Below are 21,110 nucleotides of genomic sequence, written 5' to 3' on the forward strand. Positions count from 1 at the left end.
TATATTTTAATCCCATTATTTTAAGTGTTGATAGCACTAATAAAAATTTATTTTAAACACATTAAAACCAAAATTGTTTAAACATAAATTTTCTTTAAAAAAAAAAGCCCAACATTGATTTTGCTAAAATTTAAAACATCTGCAACATACTACCAACAAAAAACACCAGACTAGTTTACAACGCAAACAAGTTCATTACGAGAACTAACCGAAAAAAACACTAGACTGAACACTCATACTTAACTACATACAATATATAAAGATACATTTGTATCTTTTGCTATATATGTATGTATCTATAAATATAGAATAATGTATTTATAGAATATAATGTGATGATGTTGATAACATCGTCTGGCGGTTGGATCAATGACAAGGTGTGCAAGCACACGCAAAATTAACTTTGGCGGTCCGTTTTTTGCTACGGATAGACTACAGACAAGAGATCAGAAGGCAAAAAATAAAAAGATCCCTTTTACATAAAAATAAATTGTCCGCTTGTTGTTACAACAAAATAACAATTAACTATTTATAGACTGAATGAATGAACAAAAAAATAATCGTAATATTTTTAGAATGTCTGTTAAAAAAATGAACTCATACATAAATATTTTACAAATAAAAACAGTTATGATAATAATAATAGCAAGTTTTATTTGAGGACAGTTCTAGTTCAGTTTTAGTTCAGTTCTAGTTCAGTTCTAGTTCAGTTCTAGTTCAGTTCTAGTTCAGTTCTAGTTCAGTTCTAGTTCAGTTCTAGTTCAGTTCTAGTTCTAGTTCAGTTCTAGTTCTAGTTCAGTTCGAGTTCAGTTCTAGTTCAGTTCTAGTTCAGTTCTAGTTCAGTTCTAGTTCAGTTCTAGTTCAGTTGCAGTTCAGTTCTAGTTCAGTTCTAGTTCAGTTCTAGTTCAGTTCTAGTTCAGTTCTAGTTCAGTTCTAGTTCAGTTCTAGTTCAGTTCTAGTTCAGTTCTAGTTCAGTTCTAGTTCAGTTCTAGTTCAGTTCAAGTCCAGTCTAGTTCAGTTCTAGTTCAGTTCTAGTTCAGTTCTAGTTCAGTTCTAGTTCAGTTCGTTCTAGTCAGTTCTCGTTCAGTTCTAGTTCAATTCTAGTTCAATTCTAGTTCAGTTCTATTTCAGTTCTAGATCTAGTCAGTTCTAGTTCAGTTCTAGTTCAGTTCTAGTTCAGTTCTAGTTCAGTTCTAGTTCAGTTCTAGTTCAGTTCTAGTTCAGTTCTAGTTCAGTTCTAGTTCAGTTCTAGTTCATTCTAGTCAGTTCTAGTTCAGTTCTAGTTCTAGTTCAGTTCTAGTTCTAGTTCAGTTCTAGTTCAGTTCTAGTTCAGTTCTAGTTCAGTTCTAGTTCAGTTCTTAGTCAGTTCTAGTTCAGTTCTAGTTCAGTTCTAGTTCAGTTCTAGTTCAGTCTAGTTCAGTTCTATTTCAGTTCTATTTCAGTTCTACTTCAGTTCTAGTCAGGTTCTAGTTCAGTTCTAGTGTCAAGTTTCTAATTCAGTTCTAGTTCAGTTCTAGTTCAGTTCTAAGTTCAGTTCTAGTTCAGTGTTCAGTTCTAGTTCAGTTCTAGTTCAGTTCTAGTTCAGTTCTAGTTCAGTTCTAGTTCAGTTCTAGTCAGTTTCTAGTCAGTCTATTCAGTTCTAGTTCAGTTCTAGTTCAGTTCTAGTTCAGTTCTAGTTCAGTCTAAGTTCAGTTCTAGTTCAGTTCTAGTTCAGTTCTAGTTCAGTTCTAGTTCAGTTCTAGTTCAGCTTCTAGTTCAGTTCTAGTTCAGTTCTAGTTCAGTTCTAGTTCAGTTCTAGTTCAGTTCTAGTTCAGTTCTAGTTCAGTTCTAGTTCAGTTCTAGTTCAGTTCTAGTTCAGTTCTAGTTCAGTTCTAGTTCAGTTCTATTCAGTTCTAGTTCAGTTCTAGTTCAGTTCTAGTCAGTTCTAGTTCAGTTCTAGTTCAGTTCTAGTTCAGTTCTAGTCAGTTCTAGTTCAGTCTAGTTCAGTTCTAGTTCAGTTCTAGTTCAGTCTAGTTCAGTTCTAGTTCAGTTCTAGTTCAGTTCTAGTTCAGTTCTAGTTCAGTTCTAGTTCAGTTCTAGTTCAGTTCTAGTTCAGTTCTAGTTCAGTTCTAGTTCAGTTCTAGTTCTAGTTCAGTTCTAGTTCAGTTCTAGTTCTAGTTCAGTTCTAGTTCTAGTTCAGTTCTAGTTCAGTTCTAGTTCAGTTCTAGTTCAGTTCTAGTTCATTCTAGTTCAGTTCTAGTTCAGTTCTAGTTCAGTTCTAGTTCAGTTCTAGTTCAGTTCTGTTCAGTTCTAGTTCAGTTCTAGTTCAGTTCTAGTGCAGTTCTAGTTCAGTTCTAGTTCAGTTCTAGTTCAGTTCTAGTTCAGTTCTAGTTCAGTTCTAGTTCAGTTCTAGTTCAGTTCTAGTTCAGTTCTAGTTCAGTTCTAGTTCAGTTCTAGTTCAGTTCTATTCAGTTCTAGTTCAGTTCTAGTTCAGTTCTAGTTCAGTTCTAGTTCAGTTTCTAGTTCAGTTCTAGTTCAGTTCTAGTTCAGTTCTGTTCAGTTCTAGTTCAGTTCTAGTTCAGTTCTAGTTCAGTTCTAGTTCAGTTCTAGTTCAGTTCTAGTTCAGTTCTAGTTCAGTTCTAGTTCAGTTCTAGTTCAAGTTCTAGTTCTAGTTCAGGTCTAGTGCAGTTCTAGTTCAGTTCTAGTTCAGTTCTATTTCTGTTCTAGTTCAGTTCTAGTTCTATTTCACTTATATGTATTTATGTTCTAGTTTAGTTCTATTTGAGTTCTCTCCCTGTCTCTCACGTTCTGTTCTAAAATTCCATCTGCACTGCTACATTTACACTTCTTCATGTATTCTACTTAAACTTTTAAAACATTTAAAAGCTTTTTATTTTAAAGCATTAAATTATGTTAATCAAATTTATTTTATTTAACAACTTTTATTAATTAACTTTATAAAATTATTTCCTCTCTCTTTTTTTTTTTTTTGTAGATGTGTTCCCGCAACATTAAGATCTCGGTAGTGCTGTTTCTTGTCTTGATTCCACTATTCACAGCTTTGCCCCATAATCATAATTTATCCAAAAGAAGTAATTTCTTCGATTTAGAGTGCAAGGGTATCTTTAACAAAACCATGTTCTTCCGCTTGGATCGTATATGTGAAGACTGTTATCAATTGTTCCGTGAAACAAGTATACATCGATTGTGCAAGTAAGTTTCTGTCCCCCTACCTTATATGAATATTTTCCGAAAATTTTACGTATTTAGTAGGTCACTGACCTAGTAATACTCACGTTTTGCTATTAAAATTAAATTAATCATACGTTATAAATAAATTAAATATCGCGTCCATTTGTCTTTCATTATTTAGCACTATTTCTTTTCTTTTTAATTGGTATTTGTGTTTGTATTTTAGGGAAATTGAAAATGTCTGGTTTTCAGTGTTAAGTTTAAGAAAAATTTTCTTAGAAAAATAAAAAGAAAATTCCGAGGGATGGCTTTTAAATTTATTTTAAAATAATTTTTTTATTAATTTTTTAGTAAAATCTATTTTATGAATCCACCGTCATTTAAAGCTTTGGTCACATAACTTCTTTATTGATTTAAAGCTTTATTTACTGAAACTTTTCCGTTAATGTTTTATATAACTCATGATCGGTTTCTTTAAAAATTCTTTATATTATATGGTACTTTTTAAACATCCCTCGTATGTATTTAAGAAAACTGGCACATCTTTCCGGCTGCTTAAGTTACTTAGATTTATTTTCGGAATAATTTTCTTTTTTCTCAATACTTTTTCTATTTTTTTTTTAATTTTTTTATTTAAACAAACACAAAAACTAAATGTAATACTGTAGTTCAAGGTATTAAATAAAACATTGTAGATTGATATATTATTGAGTAATTATTTATTTATTTATTTATTGCACAAAATAATGGAAAATTACTATACATATTTATTTTATAACCATGACACACAAATTTATAAATAAAAACTTAGAAAAATTATAAATAATTTTCAAATATTAAAACACTTTCTTCTACTTGATCTATAACTTAATAAATTAATTTTACTTAGTTATAGAAAATTTCTGAAATATTTTTCAAATATTTCGTGAGAATTTTCACCCAAAACAAAACAAAAAAAAAAACACATGCCATTTATAATTTAGTTTATTTTTTATGATTTATTTTGAAAATTTGCTAAAACACGCGCCTGTTCAAACACAATAACTATTTGTTCTAAAATTTTAAATAAGTTTTTTGTTTATAAATAATTTATACCAATTAAACTACAATTAACACAGTGTTTTTTGGGATGCTATTGAAAATTGTTAGTTTTTTTCTTATTATTTGTTTATTTTTATTTTCGTAAGTTTATAAATATTTAATAGTTTTGACCACATGTCGAATTTATGTAGATCAGAAATTTTTATAATATGTATATATTTAATAACTAATTTTAGTTGAATGTTAAGTAAAAGTAATTGAGTAATAATTGAATAATTGTTAAGTGAAAATAATTGACGAGTCCATAAATTAGACCAAAGACTGGTTCATGGACTAGTTCGGTTCTAGTTGAGTTTTAGTTCTGAACTAGAACTGAACTAGAATTGAACTAGAAACTGAACTAGAACTGAACTAGAACTGAACCTAGAACTGAACTAGAACTGACTACTGAACTAGAACGAAACTAGAACTGAACTAGACTGAACTACGGAACTAGACTGAACTAGAACTGAACTACTGAACTGAACTTAGAACTGAACTAGACTGAACTAGAACTGAACTAGAACTGAACTAGAACTGAACTAGAACTGAACTAGAACTGAACTAGAACTGAACTAGAAACTGACTACTGAACTAACTGAACTAGAACTGAACTAGAACTGAACTAGAACTGAACTAGAACTTGAAACTAGAACTGAACTAGAACTGAACTAGAACTGAACTAGAACTGAACTAGAACTGAACTAGAACTGAACTAGAACTGAACTAGAACTGACTAGAACTGAACTAGAATGAACTAGAACTGACACTAGAACTGAACTAGAACTGAACTAGAACTGAACTAGAACTGAACTAGACTGAACTAGAACTGAACTAGAACTGAACTAGAACTGAACTAGAACTGACTAGAACTGAACTAGAACTGAACTAGAACTGAACTAGAACTGAACTAGAACTGACTGAACTGAACTGAACTAGAACTGAACTAGAACTGAACTAGAACTGAACTAGAACTGAACTAGAACTGAACTAGAACTGAACTAGAACTGATACTAGAACTGAACTAGAACTGAACTAGAACTGAACTAGAACTGAACTAGAACTGAACTAGAACTGAACTAGAACTGAACTAGAACTGAACTAGAACTGAACTAGAACTGAACTAGAACTGAACTAGAACTGAACTAGAACTGAACTAGAACTGAACTAGAACTGAACTAGAACTGAACTAGAACTGAACTAGAACTGAACTAGAACTGAACTAGAACTGAACTAGAACTGAACTAGAACTGAACTAGAACTGAACTAGAACTGAACTAGAACTGAACTAGAACTGAACTAGAACTGAACTAGAACTGAACTAGAACTGAACTAGAACTGAACTAGAACTGAACTAGAACTGAACTAGAACTGAACTAGAAACTGAACTAGAACTGTAACTAGAACTGAACTAGAACTGAACTAGAACTGACTATGAACTAGAACTGAACTGAACTAGAACTGAACTAGAACTGAACTAGAACTGACTAGAACTGAACTAGAACTGAATTAGAACTGAACTAGAACTGAACTAGAACTGAACTAGAACTGAACTAGAACTGAACTAGAACTGAACTAGAACTGAACTAGAACGTAACTGAACTAGAACTGAACTAGAACTGAACTAGAACTGAACTAGAACTTAACTGAACTTAACTGAACTAGAACTGAACTAGAACTTAACTGAACTAGAACTGAAGTAGAACTGAACTAGAACTTGAAATAAACTGAACTAGAAACTGAACTAGAACTGAACTAGAACTGAACTAGAACTGAACTAGAACTGAACTAGAACTGAACTAGAACTGAACTTAGAACTGAACTAGAACTGAACTAGAACTGAACTAGAACTGAACTTGGAACTGAACTAGAACTGAACTAGAACTGAACTAGAACTGAACTAACTGAACTAGAACTGAACTAGAACTGAACTAGAACTGAACTAGAACTAGAACTGAACTAGAACTGAACTAGAACTGAACTAGAACTGAACTAGAACTGACTAGAACTGACTAAACTGAACTAGAACTGAACTAGAACTAATCTAGAACTGAACTAGAACTAATCTAGAACTGAACTACAACTGAACTAGAACTGAAGCAGTACTCAACAAGAACTGAACTTGAACTGAACTAAAACAGAGCTAGTACATAGACTAGTCAATAATAAATCACTTTAAACTAATATTTCAATCTTTAATTATATAAGTTACATAATAATTTAATTGTTATTGTATTTAAAAATGTATTTATTGTTATTATTTTTATTGTTAATATTTTCTTAAATATTTCTTTTTCCCTTGAACAAATTAAAAAATGTATAAAATTAAAAAATATACAGGCAAAAATGTTTTACTCATGAAACCTTTGGCAGTTGTCTTAAGGTTTTATTAATACCCGATGAAGAAGTAACACAACTTCAATATTTTCTTAAAGTTATCAACGGATCGCCATTATCTTCTCTAGATTTTGCCGCTTTAGTTTAAGTAATTAGAAAAAAATTGTAATTTATGAAATATATATTATTATTATTATTATTATTATAAACATAACTATATATAAAAGTTGTTGGTTGATTTTTATAAATTTTTGTTATTTATTTTTAATTGAGCTATTTTTTTTTATTTAAAATTTTTTATAATTTATTTATTATTTTTCTGTTTGTTTTTTTATTTTTTTTTAAGGAAAAAACTGTTTTGATTCAAAGTGGTTTGGTGAATGTTTAAAAGTTTTATTAATACCCCCCGAGGAAGTATCAAAATTGCAACATTTCATTAAAGTTATAAACGGTTCACCCATCCCCTCATTCAATATGACGCCGGTTACAACATAATAACTATTTTTAGTTTTTTAATTTAAATTTTAATTATTATTATTTTTTTTTTATATTTATATATATATATAAACACTTTGTCTTAAATTGAGCTTAAGTATTTTTTGTTTGTTTTTGTTTTAATCAACGAAAGTGAAAAAAAAGAAGTTTATTTTGTACTTATTTATTTTATTTTTATATATTTGTATTAATTTTTTAATTATTTATTTAAAAAGAAAACAACCTAATTAAAGCAAGTAATTTAAAAAAAAAAATATTTTATTTATTTTTAAGTTTAATTTAAAAGAAAATTTTGAATAATATTGTTATATATATATTTTTTAATTTTAAATAATTTGCTCAGCAATTTTTTAAAAAAAGAAAATATTTACTTTTAATTAAAATTAGTTTTGCCTTAAAAAAAAATCTCCAATTTTGTTTTAGTTTAATATATAAATTATTATTTTTTAGCTAAAAACAAAAAAAAAGTATTTTTTACAGTTTTTTTTAAATTAATTTGTAATATTTTCTCTCAATTTTTTTTTATGGAATTTTTCAAAAGAAAAACCTCTAAACATTTAAATGTTTGGATATTTTTCTAAAACTGTTATCCAATTGTAAATTATTTAATTTATATATTTAAAAAAAAAAATAATAAATAATAAAATATAAATTATATTTAAACAAATGAAATTATTACATTTTAAACTTTAACTATTACTACTACTACTAATTAAAAATTTGCTGGCAAATATATTAATGTATTAATTTACAACAAAACAAAAAAATATATTTAAAACAAAATACTACAAACAAACAAAAACAAAAAAAAAAAATGAAATGAAAACTAATGAAAAATATTGTGATAGAACACGTTAAAAACACTCCTTTATTTACTATTACTATATAAAAAAACATTTATATAAGTATGTATACAAAACAAAAACATATATACATACATATGTGGAAAAAATAAAAAGAAAAGCCTAAAAAAATGGAAAAAATATATAATCATTGTAAAATCCTATATTATGTATTTATATTCATTATATATTCTACCAAAACTCTGTGAATGAGGAACAAAAACAAAAAAAAAAAGAATTATAATATCAACGGCAGCTTTTTTTTTAATTATAAAGTCAACAGACTGTGGAAACTTCTTTTTTTTAACAAAAAAAAAAAAAAAAATATTACATATGCAATGTTGCTTGTTCATCAACGTCATCATCATCATCAACTACTCCACTACTTCTAGAGAATATAAACAGAGGGATTATTATGATGAAACTCATATTTGAAAAAAATATATAATTTGTTTTATTTTATTCGGTACGTTTTTATTTTATTTATTTATTTTTTTTTAAATCCCCACATTTTGTTTACTGGGTTTCCTTTAATTTTTCAATATTTTTTGAAAGATTTTTTTTGTTGTTTTAACACTTCCTATTTAGGAATCTAACTTATTAGTTAAATTTTTGAAATTTCTTTTTGTTTCTTCTTCTTTTTAAACGGTTTTCAATACTTTATTTTTTTGAGTGAAAACTTTTTTTTAATAAAACTGTTAACTGAAGTTTACAGTACTTTTTGTAATATATTTATAAATATTGAATAGAGTTATTAATACATGAGCTGAATTAAACCACTTATATCTAGTCCATAGTCTACAGACTAGTGCACAGATTAGTCAATAATGTAGCCCATAGAATAGTTCATACAAAAGTTAAGAAACTAGTCCATAGACTAATATAAAGACCCGTCGAAAGACTTGTCTATAGACTAGACAATATACCACCTTTAGACAACAGACCAGTTAGTAATGGGCTAGTCTATAGACTATTCAATAGACTAGTCTATAGACTATTCAATAGACTATTCAATAGACTATTCAATAGACTAATCTATAGACTATTCAATAGACTAGTCTATAGACTATTCAATAGACTAGTCTATAGACTATTCAATAGACTAATATATAGACTATTCAATAGACTAGTCTATAGACTATTCAATAGACAAGTCCATATTAGACTAGTCTTTCATAGATTACTCCATAGACTTGTCAAAACACTAGTCAATAGACCAGTTAACAGACAGTCAATAGACTAGTCTATAGTCTTTCATAGACTTATCTACAGATAAGTATATATACTCGACAGTATACCAGTCAGTTGACTAGTCAATAAACTAGTCAATAGACCAGTTAATAGACTTGTCTATAGACTATTCAACAGACTATTCAATAGACTAGTCTATAGACTATTCAATAGACTAATATATAGACTATTCAATAGACTAGTCTATAGACTATTCAATAGACAAGTCCATATTAGACTAGTCTTTCATAGATTACTCCATAGACTTGTCAAAACACTAGTCAATAGACCAGTTAACAGACAGTCAATAGACTAGTCTATAGTCTTTCATAGACTTATCTACAGATAAGTATATACTCGACAGTATACCAGTCAGTTGACTAGTCAATAAACTAGTCAATAGACCAGTTAATAGACTTGTCTATAGACTATTCAACAGACTAGTACATAGACTAACTCATAGGCTAGTACATAGTGTAGTCTACAGGTTAGCCAATGAACTAATCGTTCAAAGACTAGTTCACAGACTTATCCACAGATTACTCCATATACTCGACAATATACCAGTTAGTAGACTAGTCAATAGACTTGTCAAAACACTAGTCAATAGACCAGTTAATAGACAGTCAATAGACTAGTCTATAGTGTTTCATAGACATATCTACAGATTAGTCCATATACTTGACAGTATACCAGACAGTAGACTAGTCAATAAACTAGTCAATAGACCAGTTATTAGACTTGTCTATAGACTATTCAATAGATAGTCCATACACAAACTCATGGACTAGTACATAGTGCAGTCTACAGGTTAGCCAATAAACTAGTTCATGAACTAATCTTTCATGGTAGATTAATCTACAGACTAGTTTACAGACTCGACAATAGACTTGTCATTATACTACTTCATAGACTAGTTAACAGACAAGACTATAAAATAGTCCATAGACTAATCTACCGACTAGTAAATTGACAAATATATAGACTAGTCTATAGACTATTCAATATTGTAGTCAAATGGTCAGTCAATAAACTAGTCTAGTCTATGGTCTATGGACTAATCTATGAATGACTCATAGATTAGTCCATAGACTACTAGAAAATAGACTTGTCCATAGACTTGTCGAAACACTAGCCAATAGTTTAGACTCGTTAATATACCAGTCCATGGACTAATGCATAGACTAGTCCATAAAGTAGTCTTTAAATTAGTTAATAAAGTGGCGGACTAGTCATTCATAGAACTGTTCATACACTAAACTGCAAACTAGAAAATAGACGAATCAGTAGACTTGTCCATAGACTTATCAAAACACTAGTCAATAGATCGAACTACTTAATAGACCAGTCCATAGACTAATGCATAGACTAGTCCATAAAGAAGCCTTTAGATTACTTAATAAACTGGTCTATGAAAAGTTGAGAAAATATATGCGTTTTAAAACTTTTTAGCTGTACTCGAATCTAAGTTAATATATTAGTCAATAGACTAAACTCTACCCCATGGACTAGACCATAAACTATTATACGGAGTAGACAATACACCAGTCAATATATTAGTAATATCTGTTATAAGTTTTTCCTTTTTATATCTTAACCTAAAGTTTAAACAAACTATGAATGTAATTTTCGATATATTTCGTTTTTATCACTGTTATTTCCAAAGAATTCTTTAGATAACTATTCTATGGGCTGAGATATCTTCCGTTGAAGGTCAAATCTAACTATTCTTTGAGTTAATAGTGTTTTCAACCTCTTTATTTTGCGGCCAGTATAACAACTATAACAACTTTCGTTAGGAAACAACAAAAACTACTAAAATTACCATGACATTAATAAATTTAGATTTTTCTTGAATACCAAAGGATTCATCTCAATTTCCCTGATAACAACTTTAAGGGCTTCTCTGTATTCAATGTTTGATTTGGACTACAATACAATTAGAAAACTTTGTATTTCATATTTGTTTGTTTTTAAGTTAAAGGAAGCCAATCAGCAGATACTTAGATAAATAGATATCGATGTCTAAATTTATAACAAAAATAAAAGTTTCCCTCTCTTATATCATGCCCCTTCTTTGACATATCTTAATCAGAAGTTATATAACCTTTTGAATATGTAGCAAAACTTTCAAACTTTAGGCTTAGTTATCTCGAAAACCTGATGTGATGGAGAATTTATGAGATCAGGTTGGGATTTGTTTAAAAAAGTGGACTCTTTAGTCTTTGGGTTTTTTGTGTAATTGTTCTTTTAAACCTTTTATTATTTTGAATTTGAAAAATTTTTGAAATTTTCGAATTTTTTGAAATTGAAAAAAAAAAATTTCAACAAAACTTGTAAATATTTTTATTTTAAAAGGCTTTTTGCATTTTTTAACAAAAAAAAAAAGCTAAACTTTTTTGATTTTTTTAGAAAAACCCCAAAACATTTATATTTTTTTAATATAAAACCTGAAGAATTTTTGAAAAAACTATAACTTTTTGAAAATTTTTTTGAAAAAACCCTCAAAAGATATTAAAAAGCTTACCTTTACTTGGAAAATACTAATAATTTGTTTTGTGTTTTCTTCTCTCTCTCTCTATTTTCCTTAACTACAACAATATTATAGACAAGATTGCTTTGGCTCACCATTCTTCAATGCCTGCATAGAGGCGTTACAATTGCATGAGGAAATGGATAAATATAATGAATGGCGTGATACCTTGGGCAAAAAGTAAATGGTTAACAGCAACTTATATATAAACGGTCTATAACTCTAACAAACTCCCGCTTACTCATCCCTGCAAACAACAAACAAAATTCTACAATATTCCAGAAACAATGGTTTAACAGAAAATACTATTAAAAAAAAATACAAAAAAAAAAAGTATTATAAAATTTTTTTTTATTTAAATATTATAATAATTTTGAATTATATTAAAAGAAATAGGTACCTAAAAAAATGTTGTTTTAGAAAAAAATTTAAAAAAAAATTGATGTATTTGGCAAAAAGAAACCTAAAATTAATAAATATATTTGCATATACGTATAAACAAAAACAAAACATAAACAAAAATATTTAATAATATCTTTATATATGTAAATGTAAGTATAATCCAAAAACGCCTAAACTTTGTACAGCTTTTTTTATTTTTTTAATAAAACTTTAAAAATCTTACTCAAACATTCAATTTACTACAAGTATTTCGAAATTTGTCTGATGTAAATAAGTTTAACATTTATGTTTACACTATATATACAACTATATTTTATTTACTTTTATGTATAAATTCAAATTTTATATTTAAGTTAATTTTTTTTTATATTTATATACATATAATTTGCTAATTATACATTTATATATTATTTTAAGTTTTACTAATTATTTTTTTATTTTTGGCAAAGATTTATTTTGTATTAATAAATACATTGCAACAAATGTTTGTATTAATATAAATGTAATAATATTTTTTTTTAATGTATTGTTTAATTTGAAACATCTTTGGATCTAGTCGTAAAATAAAGATTGTATATTTCAATGAAAATTGTAATGTTTTTTTTCTTATTTGTGGAGTATAGGACAGTTTATACAGTCCCTAATTTAGGGACTAAAGTATACATTTCTAAAGATACATTGAATCCGAATCTTTAATAAAAATTTCTCCATTACATCAGGTTTTCTAGATATTTTAACGTTTAGTTTAAAATAACACCATTTTTGTCATATTCGAGACGTTATAATAGAAGTCACCCGTATTTATAAAATCGGTTACTATGTCGTTTGAAAGTTCTATTAATTGGCTGTAATATAAAGGTTTAATGTCTGCTATTTTAGGTTCCTCTTTTTACATATTCTAGTCCAAAATTTGAAAGACTTCTTAGTTCTATACAACCCCTAGACTTCGGAGTTACACCAGTGTTTCCTAGTAGGGACGAGTGGATTGGTTCTGATGTACTGTCTGAGAGGTGTGCCGTCGTTACAAATAGATCCAAAAAAGGAATTAGAGACAGGAGACAAAGTTTATCTGATAGACAGTCACATAAATTGTCTGTTAGACTTCCGAACATATCTTCTAAGCGATCTGAAAAAGGATTTTATGTTGATAGTCATATAGATCTTAGTTCTTTAAATTCTCACATGCTATATTATAGCTTAAGTAATCAGCTGCAAAAGAGCTCTATAAACATCAATGGGTTATATGCAGTAATATTTTGTTGATTACCAGGACACTTACATATGTATAGTGAATCAGGTCGCTGATTATTTGGTCAGTTAGTACTCGGACGTGGACCTTAATTGTAGTGGTAGTTTAAAAACCTCTATCTGCTATCACTATAGACTAATATGCGATAAATTCTAGAAGTCTACCAACTGATCATGATATAGTAGCATGTATTGCCGGGTTTCCAAGGCAGTAGGACCAAGATTTTTTGTAGATCGTATGAAGACGATGAGAAGCAGCATATTTTATGCAACTATCGCTAAGACTGAGACTAAAATTTCTAGGAAAAAGATTCCACAATGAACAAGGAGCGATTTAGGCGAACTTTTTGGTATTATCAGAGGAGTAAACTATTTAGGTAACGGAGCAAATATATTTCTCTTAGATGTCCAATCTACTTTGTCATTTATATCAAATCTTTTCCTCTTATTATTCTGTCTTCCATCTTTAAGGGAATCACAAATGTTTAACTCCGTTTCGCCTTTATTTAATAGCAAACTTATAGTTTTTGTTGTAAATAAAGGCTTTATAAAGTTAAGATATCTCGAAGAAGGATGAAGATATAACAGAGGTTACACCGAAATAAGCATTTTTGCTCTCTTGAGAACTTGTATTCTGTAAGATAGAGAGTTCTGAGTATAGTATCTTGCTATTTAGAAGAAAATTACATTAGATCTAAAAATTTAGAAAAAGGCTTAAATTTCGTTACGTTTTACATTTTATATATAAAACGGTTACAACAACCTTTGGTATTATGTTTGAAGTTTGGTTAACATGATCTTGTGTTTTCAGATATATACATATGAATGTCCCCTAAAATTTAAGAACATAAGAAACTATCTTGTTAACTAGAGCGTATGCATATGTATGTCACAGGGTATACAGAGGCGTCACGAGCAAAAAACTATTTCCCTCTCTTTCGCACAAAACGAATTCAATAATTTTTTTAGCTGTATTTTATATACCTCTTCTCACCAAACAATTTCAAAATCAAACAAAGCTGATTTTAGACTTTTTTAAATGTCAAAAGTGACACCTCTGTATACTTTGTGATGTATGTTCTAAATATGCGCTGGTTTGTCAAATAACAATGTATTTTTCGTATCTCGTGTTTGCTACAAACACTTTTTTGTTTGAAGTCTAGGATAAAAACTAGAAGTAACTTTTGGCGACCGTTGCGGTCTGGCAACTCTTACACAGAGGCGACCTCTAGTTGTCAATTACTGCAATCATAAAAACTGTCATATTCATATTAAAAACAAAGACAACTACAACAACAACAAAATTTGACATTTGTAAAATCAAATCTAATAAAAAATATAATGAGCTTGATTTTAATTTAAAGAAATTTTATGAAAATTTTAAAAATATACGAAAAAATGTCACAATTTAATGCGGACGATAGTGATTGTATCATAGAAGAACATAATATAACATGTATAACCCTAGACGATTCCCAGGAGGTTGAATGTCCAAGTGAGAATGGTGAAGATGAAGAATTACCACCGCCGCCACCTGCTCTGGACCAAGAAATGGAAGAAGGTGAAGTGAGTGAAGATGAAAAGGATACAATGCAAAAAGAAACTATATGCGAGTTAAAGTTTCCAAATAAAGCTCTTTATGAAGAATTTTGGCAAGCCTATAATAGACACAATAAAGGATGGATTAGGCGCTAAAAATCCCGGCAAATGTATAGAGATAACGCAACAAGAAAATCAAGAATGTATAACGTTGATGGTACAACAAGTGGTGGTCAAAGAAGTAGAAGATATACCAATGCCGCCCCCCTTAAAGGTAGATACTCGAAGTGAAACCTTTGAAAAAGAACTCTCTCCGGATTTAAGTGGTATAAGTGAGCTATTTACTATTGATACAGCACCGGCGCCCAAAATTGACAGTGTTAAAGTACCTTCCTATAAACGAGCCATTAAAGATGCCCTCTTGGATGGTGAGGCGGCAGCACGTAAAAAACAAAAAGAAGAAGAGGAGGTATTCAAAACAAAAAAGACAAATTCTTGTTTCAACTGTGGCGATGCTGGTCATAGCATTAGGGATTGCCCCAAGCCACACAATGCCAAACGCATTAAGAATGCTAAGAGAGCCTGTTTTAAAGTGGAACGTTATCATGTTGATATTGAACAAAGATTTGCCCATCTTAAGCCCGGTTGTATAAGCGATAAATTGCGTGAGGCTTTGGGTTTGAGAAAAGGCGAATTGCCATTTTTCTTCTATCGCATGCGTGTTTGGGTTATCCACCTGGTTGGCTGGAAGAAGCTAAAGTAGAACATTCCGGTATAAATCTGTTTAATTCGGATGTAAGTAATCATTTGTTAGCTTCTTTCTATAATTATTTGATGAGATTTTCAATTTCTTTGCTAAGGGTACCAAAATTTTACATTCAGACGAAGATGAGGGTGAAGTGGATGCCGTTAATCATAAATATAACATATCAAAAATTTATGATTTTCCTGGTTTTAATCAAGATCCTGGGGAAAACTTTTTCGATGTAAGTTTTATTGAGAAATTTGTTTTGTTGTGAAAATGTACAATTTAACACTTACGAAATTTCTATAAATACATCATTTAACAAATTATTTTTCTTTCCTGATAGGACTACAAATATCACAATGTTCCTCCTTTAAGCAAAAGTCAAATGAAAGATGAATTTGTTAAGACAATGGGCGACCATGTCTTAAAAGGTTATAAACGTAAAAAACTTAAAGATTTTCCAAATGCCTCTGCGGACGATTATATAACTGAAACTTCAGTACAAGAAGCCTGCGATATGGAAATTGAAGATCCTGAAAAAACAACATTAGGTGAAGTACAATTTTTCTAGACCACCACAACCAGCTGAAAATCCACCCTCAGTCTCACCGCCTCCGCCGCCACCAACCACCACCAGAATCTCCAACAATTGAAAGTGATTGCAAAGAGAATGACGTATCGTTAATAGAATTGGAAAAGAAAAACCAACAGCTATTAAAAGAATTAAACTCCAATACCAGTGTCATTGAAATAGAAGATTCCCTAATCGATGAAATCATCGAATTAGATGAAGAAGATGATAAACGAAACGCACGACAAGCCAAACTTACAAACAAAATCCGACAATTCCTCGGAATCAACACCAAAAGAAGAGAATATAAAAACTGCTGGCCAAACTACAGTCATTAAGGAGTCCTATGAGGGTACACCCGTTTTGAAATTTTCCCCCTATGATAATTTACCAAATGGTGAAAACTTTAAAGTTGGCGTTAGTGATGTTATAAATTTTGAAAATTTACCCGATTCTACTGGCAAATATGAACAAATGAAACAAGTTCTTAAAAAAGTACGCACGTGTGTAAGTAAATTACATAGCGAGGAATGATAATAAAAGGGAAAGAAAGCATTTAATAATCAAATACATACATATATCAATGCATCTATACAAAGGAACCTGGTGAAGAATTTGTATATATGAAAGGATATTTTAAAGAGAAAAAAACGAAATTAGACATAGATTTATAATAACCATTAGATTTTATCTTTACACTTATTTAATAATATACATTTTTATTTTAAATTTTAATAGATTTTGCATAAAACTCGTTTCATCTAAATAAACGTATTCATGGTTCTCGTTTACTTTAAGAATGTTTTAGTATAAAATTCAAACTATTTAAACTGAGTTGGGGACGCTCTTTAAGTAAATGAAGTTAAATTTTTGTTTAAATAAAAAAATAACTATTTTAATAACTTTTAATAGCACAGACGAACAATTATTTATCACTAGACTATAGATTAGACTATAAAATAGCATAGAGTATAGACTAGATTGTGGCATAGACTATAGAATAGACATGACATTAGATTAGACTATATACTTGACTATAGTCTAGTCTATACACTAGACTATAGACAAGACTATGAACTAGACTATAGACTACACTATAGACTAAACTACACTATATACTAGACTATAGACTAGACTATATACTAAACTATAGAATTGACTATAGACTAGATTATAGTCTATAGTCTAGTCTATAATATAGACTAGACTATAGACTAGATTATAGACTATACTCAATACTAGATTATAGACTAGACTATAAACTAAACTATAGACTAGACTATAGATTATATACTAGACTATTGACTAGACTATACACTAGACTATAGATAAGACTATGAACTAGACTACAGACTATACTATAGACTAGACTATAGACTAAACTATATACTAGACTATAGATTAGACTATAGACTAGATTATAGACTAGACTATAGACTAGACTATGAACTAGACTGCAGACTACACTATGGACTAGACTATAGAGATTATAGACTAAACTATAGAGTAGATTATAGACTAGACTAAAGACTAGACTATAGACTAGACTATATACTAGACTATATACTGGACTATAGACTTGACTATACACTAGGCTATATAGACTAGACTATACTATTGACTAGACTACAGACTAGACTATAGACTACACTACAGACTGTACTATAGACTAGACTACAGACTAGACTATAGACTAGACTACAAACCAGACTACAGACTAGACTATAGACTAGACTATAGCCTAAACTATAGACTAAACTATTGCCTAAACTATAGACTAAACTATAGACTAAACTATATAATAGACTATAGACTAGACTATAGCCTAGACTATAGACTAGACTATAGACTAGACTATAGACTAGACTATAGACTAGACTATAGACTAGACTATAGACTACGCTATAGACTAGACTATAGCCTAAACTATAACCTAAACTATAGACTAAACTATAGACTAGACTATAGACTAGACTATAGACTAGACTATATACTAGACTATAGACTAGACTATAGACTAGACTATATACTAGACTATAGACTAGACTATAGACTAGACTATAGACTAGACTATAGACTAGACAATAGACTAGACTATAGAGTAGACTATAGACTAGACTATAGAGTAGACTATAGCCTAAACTATAGCCTAAACTATAGACTAAACAATAGACTAAACTACAGACTAGACTATAGACTAGACTACAGACTATACTTTAGATTATAGAGAGAAGGATAAATTTACTAGAGAAAGTGTAAGTAAAAGCAGTGATTACAAAACAGGTAATTAAAATCTTCATCGTTGAGGATAGAGATTCCATTATGGTTTAAGTTAAGACTATGCTAATCTATTGGATTTAAATAATATTTCTATTCCACAAAAAAACATAAACAAAATCCAACCTTTTTTTATTTGCAAATACATATTATTATATTTTAAAAATTTTGTGAAGTTTTTGTTTCTCATCTATAAACCAATTTTAGTTAAACCAAAAAAATATTATATAAATTAAAAAAAATAATACATCCTACAAAATTATATAGTTGATTATATAAATCTGTTAATTTGTATTTATAAAGTTAGTACCAATATTAATTAATAATTGTATGTATATAAAAAAATTAAATGTTTTACTTTTTAGGAATTACTGATAAAAGTAAAGAACAAATTCAATTCACCGCCGGCGGTGAAGGTGGTGGTGGTTGCTGTTGATGAGAACCACCATTGCCACCATCACTAGGACCCTGGCCACCACGACGTTTAGTATTGGTCAATTTCATAATTGATTCGGGTCTTATTAAATACATAATCAAGGCAAAAATCATAATCATTGTCATCATAGTGAAGTTATTATCTTCACCACCTGTTGTTGCAGGTGCCGGTTGTGTTAAACGACCTGTAACTGTAGAAAAATATGTAAAATTACAAAAAAAAACTTTAAATAATTTTGAAACTAGGAGAGATTTTTTTTTATTACAACTTACCATCTATACAGTGTGTATCCGTACATTCGTTTTGATTTTGACGTATCTGTGTTTGAGAAGTTCATCAAATAATTGAAAATTTTAAAATCGACATTTATTATTATAACAACTTACAAAATTCAATAGCCTTTGCATGGCCAGTTCGTGAGACCAAACACATTCGCAACCATCGAATTCATCACCCATTTTGAATAGAACTTTTAAAGTTGCTTCTATTTGTGATGTAACTTACAGTACTGAAAAAGAGCAATAAAATTTAAAACAATTTCGTTATTTAAAATAATTAATTAATAATTTTTTGTCAAAATGCTGGTCCTAAATGGTTAAGATATGAATATAATCAAGAAAAACCTACGTTTTTCCTGGTCATTATGTATATCAAATGAAATGTATTACAAATATCTTACTTTGATATACATATTGTCTATGTATTCTTTTACATATCTAAATATATTCTAAATTCTGGAAAAACATACGGGTAGACATACAGGACTCATCTATAAGGATTCAAACACCAAATGGAATCACAAACATATGTTTATATCGAAAATTGGATCTTCGCTCCGGAACGAAGCGAGTCTTACTTGGCCAAGGATTGTTAACCCAGCGACAGCTGTATCAACCGAAAGTTTATTCTCCTGGAAAGAACTTCGGACACATTCGAACTTTTACAATAACAACAAACCTTTTTTTAAACTAATTTGCAATTAGAAATTTTGTATATTTCTTTTTTAGCAAACATTTAGAGAAATCTAAACAACCTATAGGTACAACCAAATTAAATATTGATGTTCTAGCAATTACAACTTGTAACTTTAAGGTTTTATTGCATTTACGATAAGACTGAAAAAATACAAAACCACCTACTGATTACTTTATCTTATAAACGTACAATTTTAAAAGATATACGTGGCAATTTTTTTTAGAACTAAATACTTGCACTTGTACTTCTTATTAAATATAAACAAACTAAAATTTTAAATATATTTTTGTATAAAAATAGGCGTTAGTTTTTCTTCAAGTTTATCACAAAATACAGTGAAATCTCTTAATATCGGAATACTTTATAATTCAAAGTTTAGTTTTTTTTTCAAAATTTATCACAAATTCTAAATTACAATAAATACAGCTACGTTCTCAATTGAATGTTTAACACTTATAGTTAAATTCCATTATTAGTAGTTAAAAAGTGTATTTTTTAAATTCAACCACAATTCTGTATGTATTTTAAATTCTTATCATAAAATTTATAAACAATTATAATATACATATATTAAACTTGAACAAATACAAAATATAAAATTTTACGCTTTGCTACATTTGCAAAAACTAAGTGTAAATATATAAAAAAAAAAAGAAACAAAATGAAAATATGACCTAATCATAAAGCTGGGCTTAAATAACAAAACATCAATATAAACACATACATACAATTTGTATAATATTTAACAATTTAATCAAAATTGTATTTTTTAGGTTTATGAATATATTCGGGCTTATCTGAAACAAAATTGAAAGATAATAATTCTCTATGAGAAAGTTCAAAACCCTAAAATTTTGCAATCTTTTTGAGGTAATAAGAGGAGATTGCAGAATTCGAATATAGATAGATAGATAGATAGATAGATAGATAGATAGATAGATAGATAGATAGATAGATAGATATAGATAGATAGATAGATAGATAGATAGATAGATAGATAGATAGATAGATAGATAGATAGATAGTAGATAGATAGATAGATAGATAGATAGATAGATAGATAGATAGTAGATAGATAGATAGATAGATAGATAGATAGATAGATAGATAGAGATAGATAGATATTAGATAGATAGATAGATAGATAAGATAGATAGATAGATAGATAGATAGATAGATAGATAGATAGATAGATAGATAGATAGATAGATAGATAGATAGATAGA

At 29.0% G+C, this 21,110-nt stretch overlaps 3 protein-coding genes across 7 annotated transcripts; 2 read left to right on the forward strand and 1 right to left on the reverse strand.

Moving 5' to 3' along the window:
- The first annotated feature begins 2,969 nt into the window (after positions 1–2,969).
- On the forward strand, positions 2,970–12,384 carry LOC119614638 (ion transport peptide). Of its 3 annotated transcripts, none has more exons than XM_037970756.1 (2): positions 2,970–3,192; positions 11,764–12,384. In XM_037970756.1, exons 1-2 carry the CDS (start codon positions 2,975–2,977, stop codon positions 11,870–11,872), a joined length of 327 nt encoding a protein of 108 aa, XP_037826684.1. In that variant the 5' UTR covers positions 2,970–2,974; the 3' UTR covers positions 11,873–12,384. The 3 variants fall into 3 exon arrangements, 2 of the variants coding, with proteins under 2 accessions (XP_037826684.1, XP_037826683.1); XM_037970755.1 differs by lacking the exon at positions 11,764–12,384 and adding an exon at positions 6,592–6,823; XR_005232347.1 differs by lacking the exon at positions 2,970–3,192 and adding an exon at positions 7,801–8,391.
- A 2,279-nt stretch (positions 12,385–14,663) lies between these two features.
- LOC119614637 (zinc finger CCHC domain-containing protein 8 homolog) lies at positions 14,664–16,987 on the forward strand. The gene is given in 8 exon segments (XM_037970754.1): positions 14,664–14,985; positions 14,987–15,596; positions 15,599–15,672; positions 15,738–15,863; positions 15,969–16,193; positions 16,195–16,250; positions 16,252–16,452; positions 16,454–16,987. Coding segments are annotated over 8 exon segments (1,845 nt in total). The 5' UTR covers positions 14,664–14,709; the 3' UTR covers positions 16,731–16,987.
- Positions 16,988–18,630: 1,643 nt separating this feature from the next.
- Positions 18,631–20,322, reverse strand: LOC119614635 (small integral membrane protein 14). Of its 3 annotated transcripts, none has more exons than XM_037970753.1 (4): positions 20,300–20,322; positions 19,296–19,417; positions 19,182–19,227; positions 18,631–19,099 (listed from the first exon to the last, which is right to left on the reverse strand). In XM_037970753.1, the coding sequence occupies exons 2-4, from the start codon at positions 19,365–19,367 to the stop codon at positions 18,867–18,869; spliced, it is 351 nt and encodes a 116-aa protein (XP_037826681.1). In that variant the 5' UTR covers positions 19,368–19,417; positions 20,300–20,322; the 3' UTR covers positions 18,631–18,866. The 3 variants fall into 3 exon arrangements, with proteins under 3 accessions (XP_037826681.1, XP_037826680.1, XP_037826678.1); XM_037970752.1 differs by lacking the exon at positions 20,300–20,322 and adding an exon at positions 19,867–20,003; XM_037970750.1 differs by lacking the exon at positions 20,300–20,322 and adding an exon at positions 19,658–19,816.
- Between the last annotated feature and the right edge of the window lie 788 nt (positions 20,323–21,110).

Source organism: Lucilia sericata, unplaced genomic scaffold (assembly GCF_015586225.1).
Source record: "Lucilia sericata isolate MDLA Ls3-8-SP2 unplaced genomic scaffold, ASM1558622v1 Contig003189F_arrow, whole genome shotgun sequence".
Taxonomy (NCBI): Eukaryota; Metazoa; Arthropoda; class Insecta; order Diptera; family Calliphoridae; genus Lucilia; species Lucilia sericata.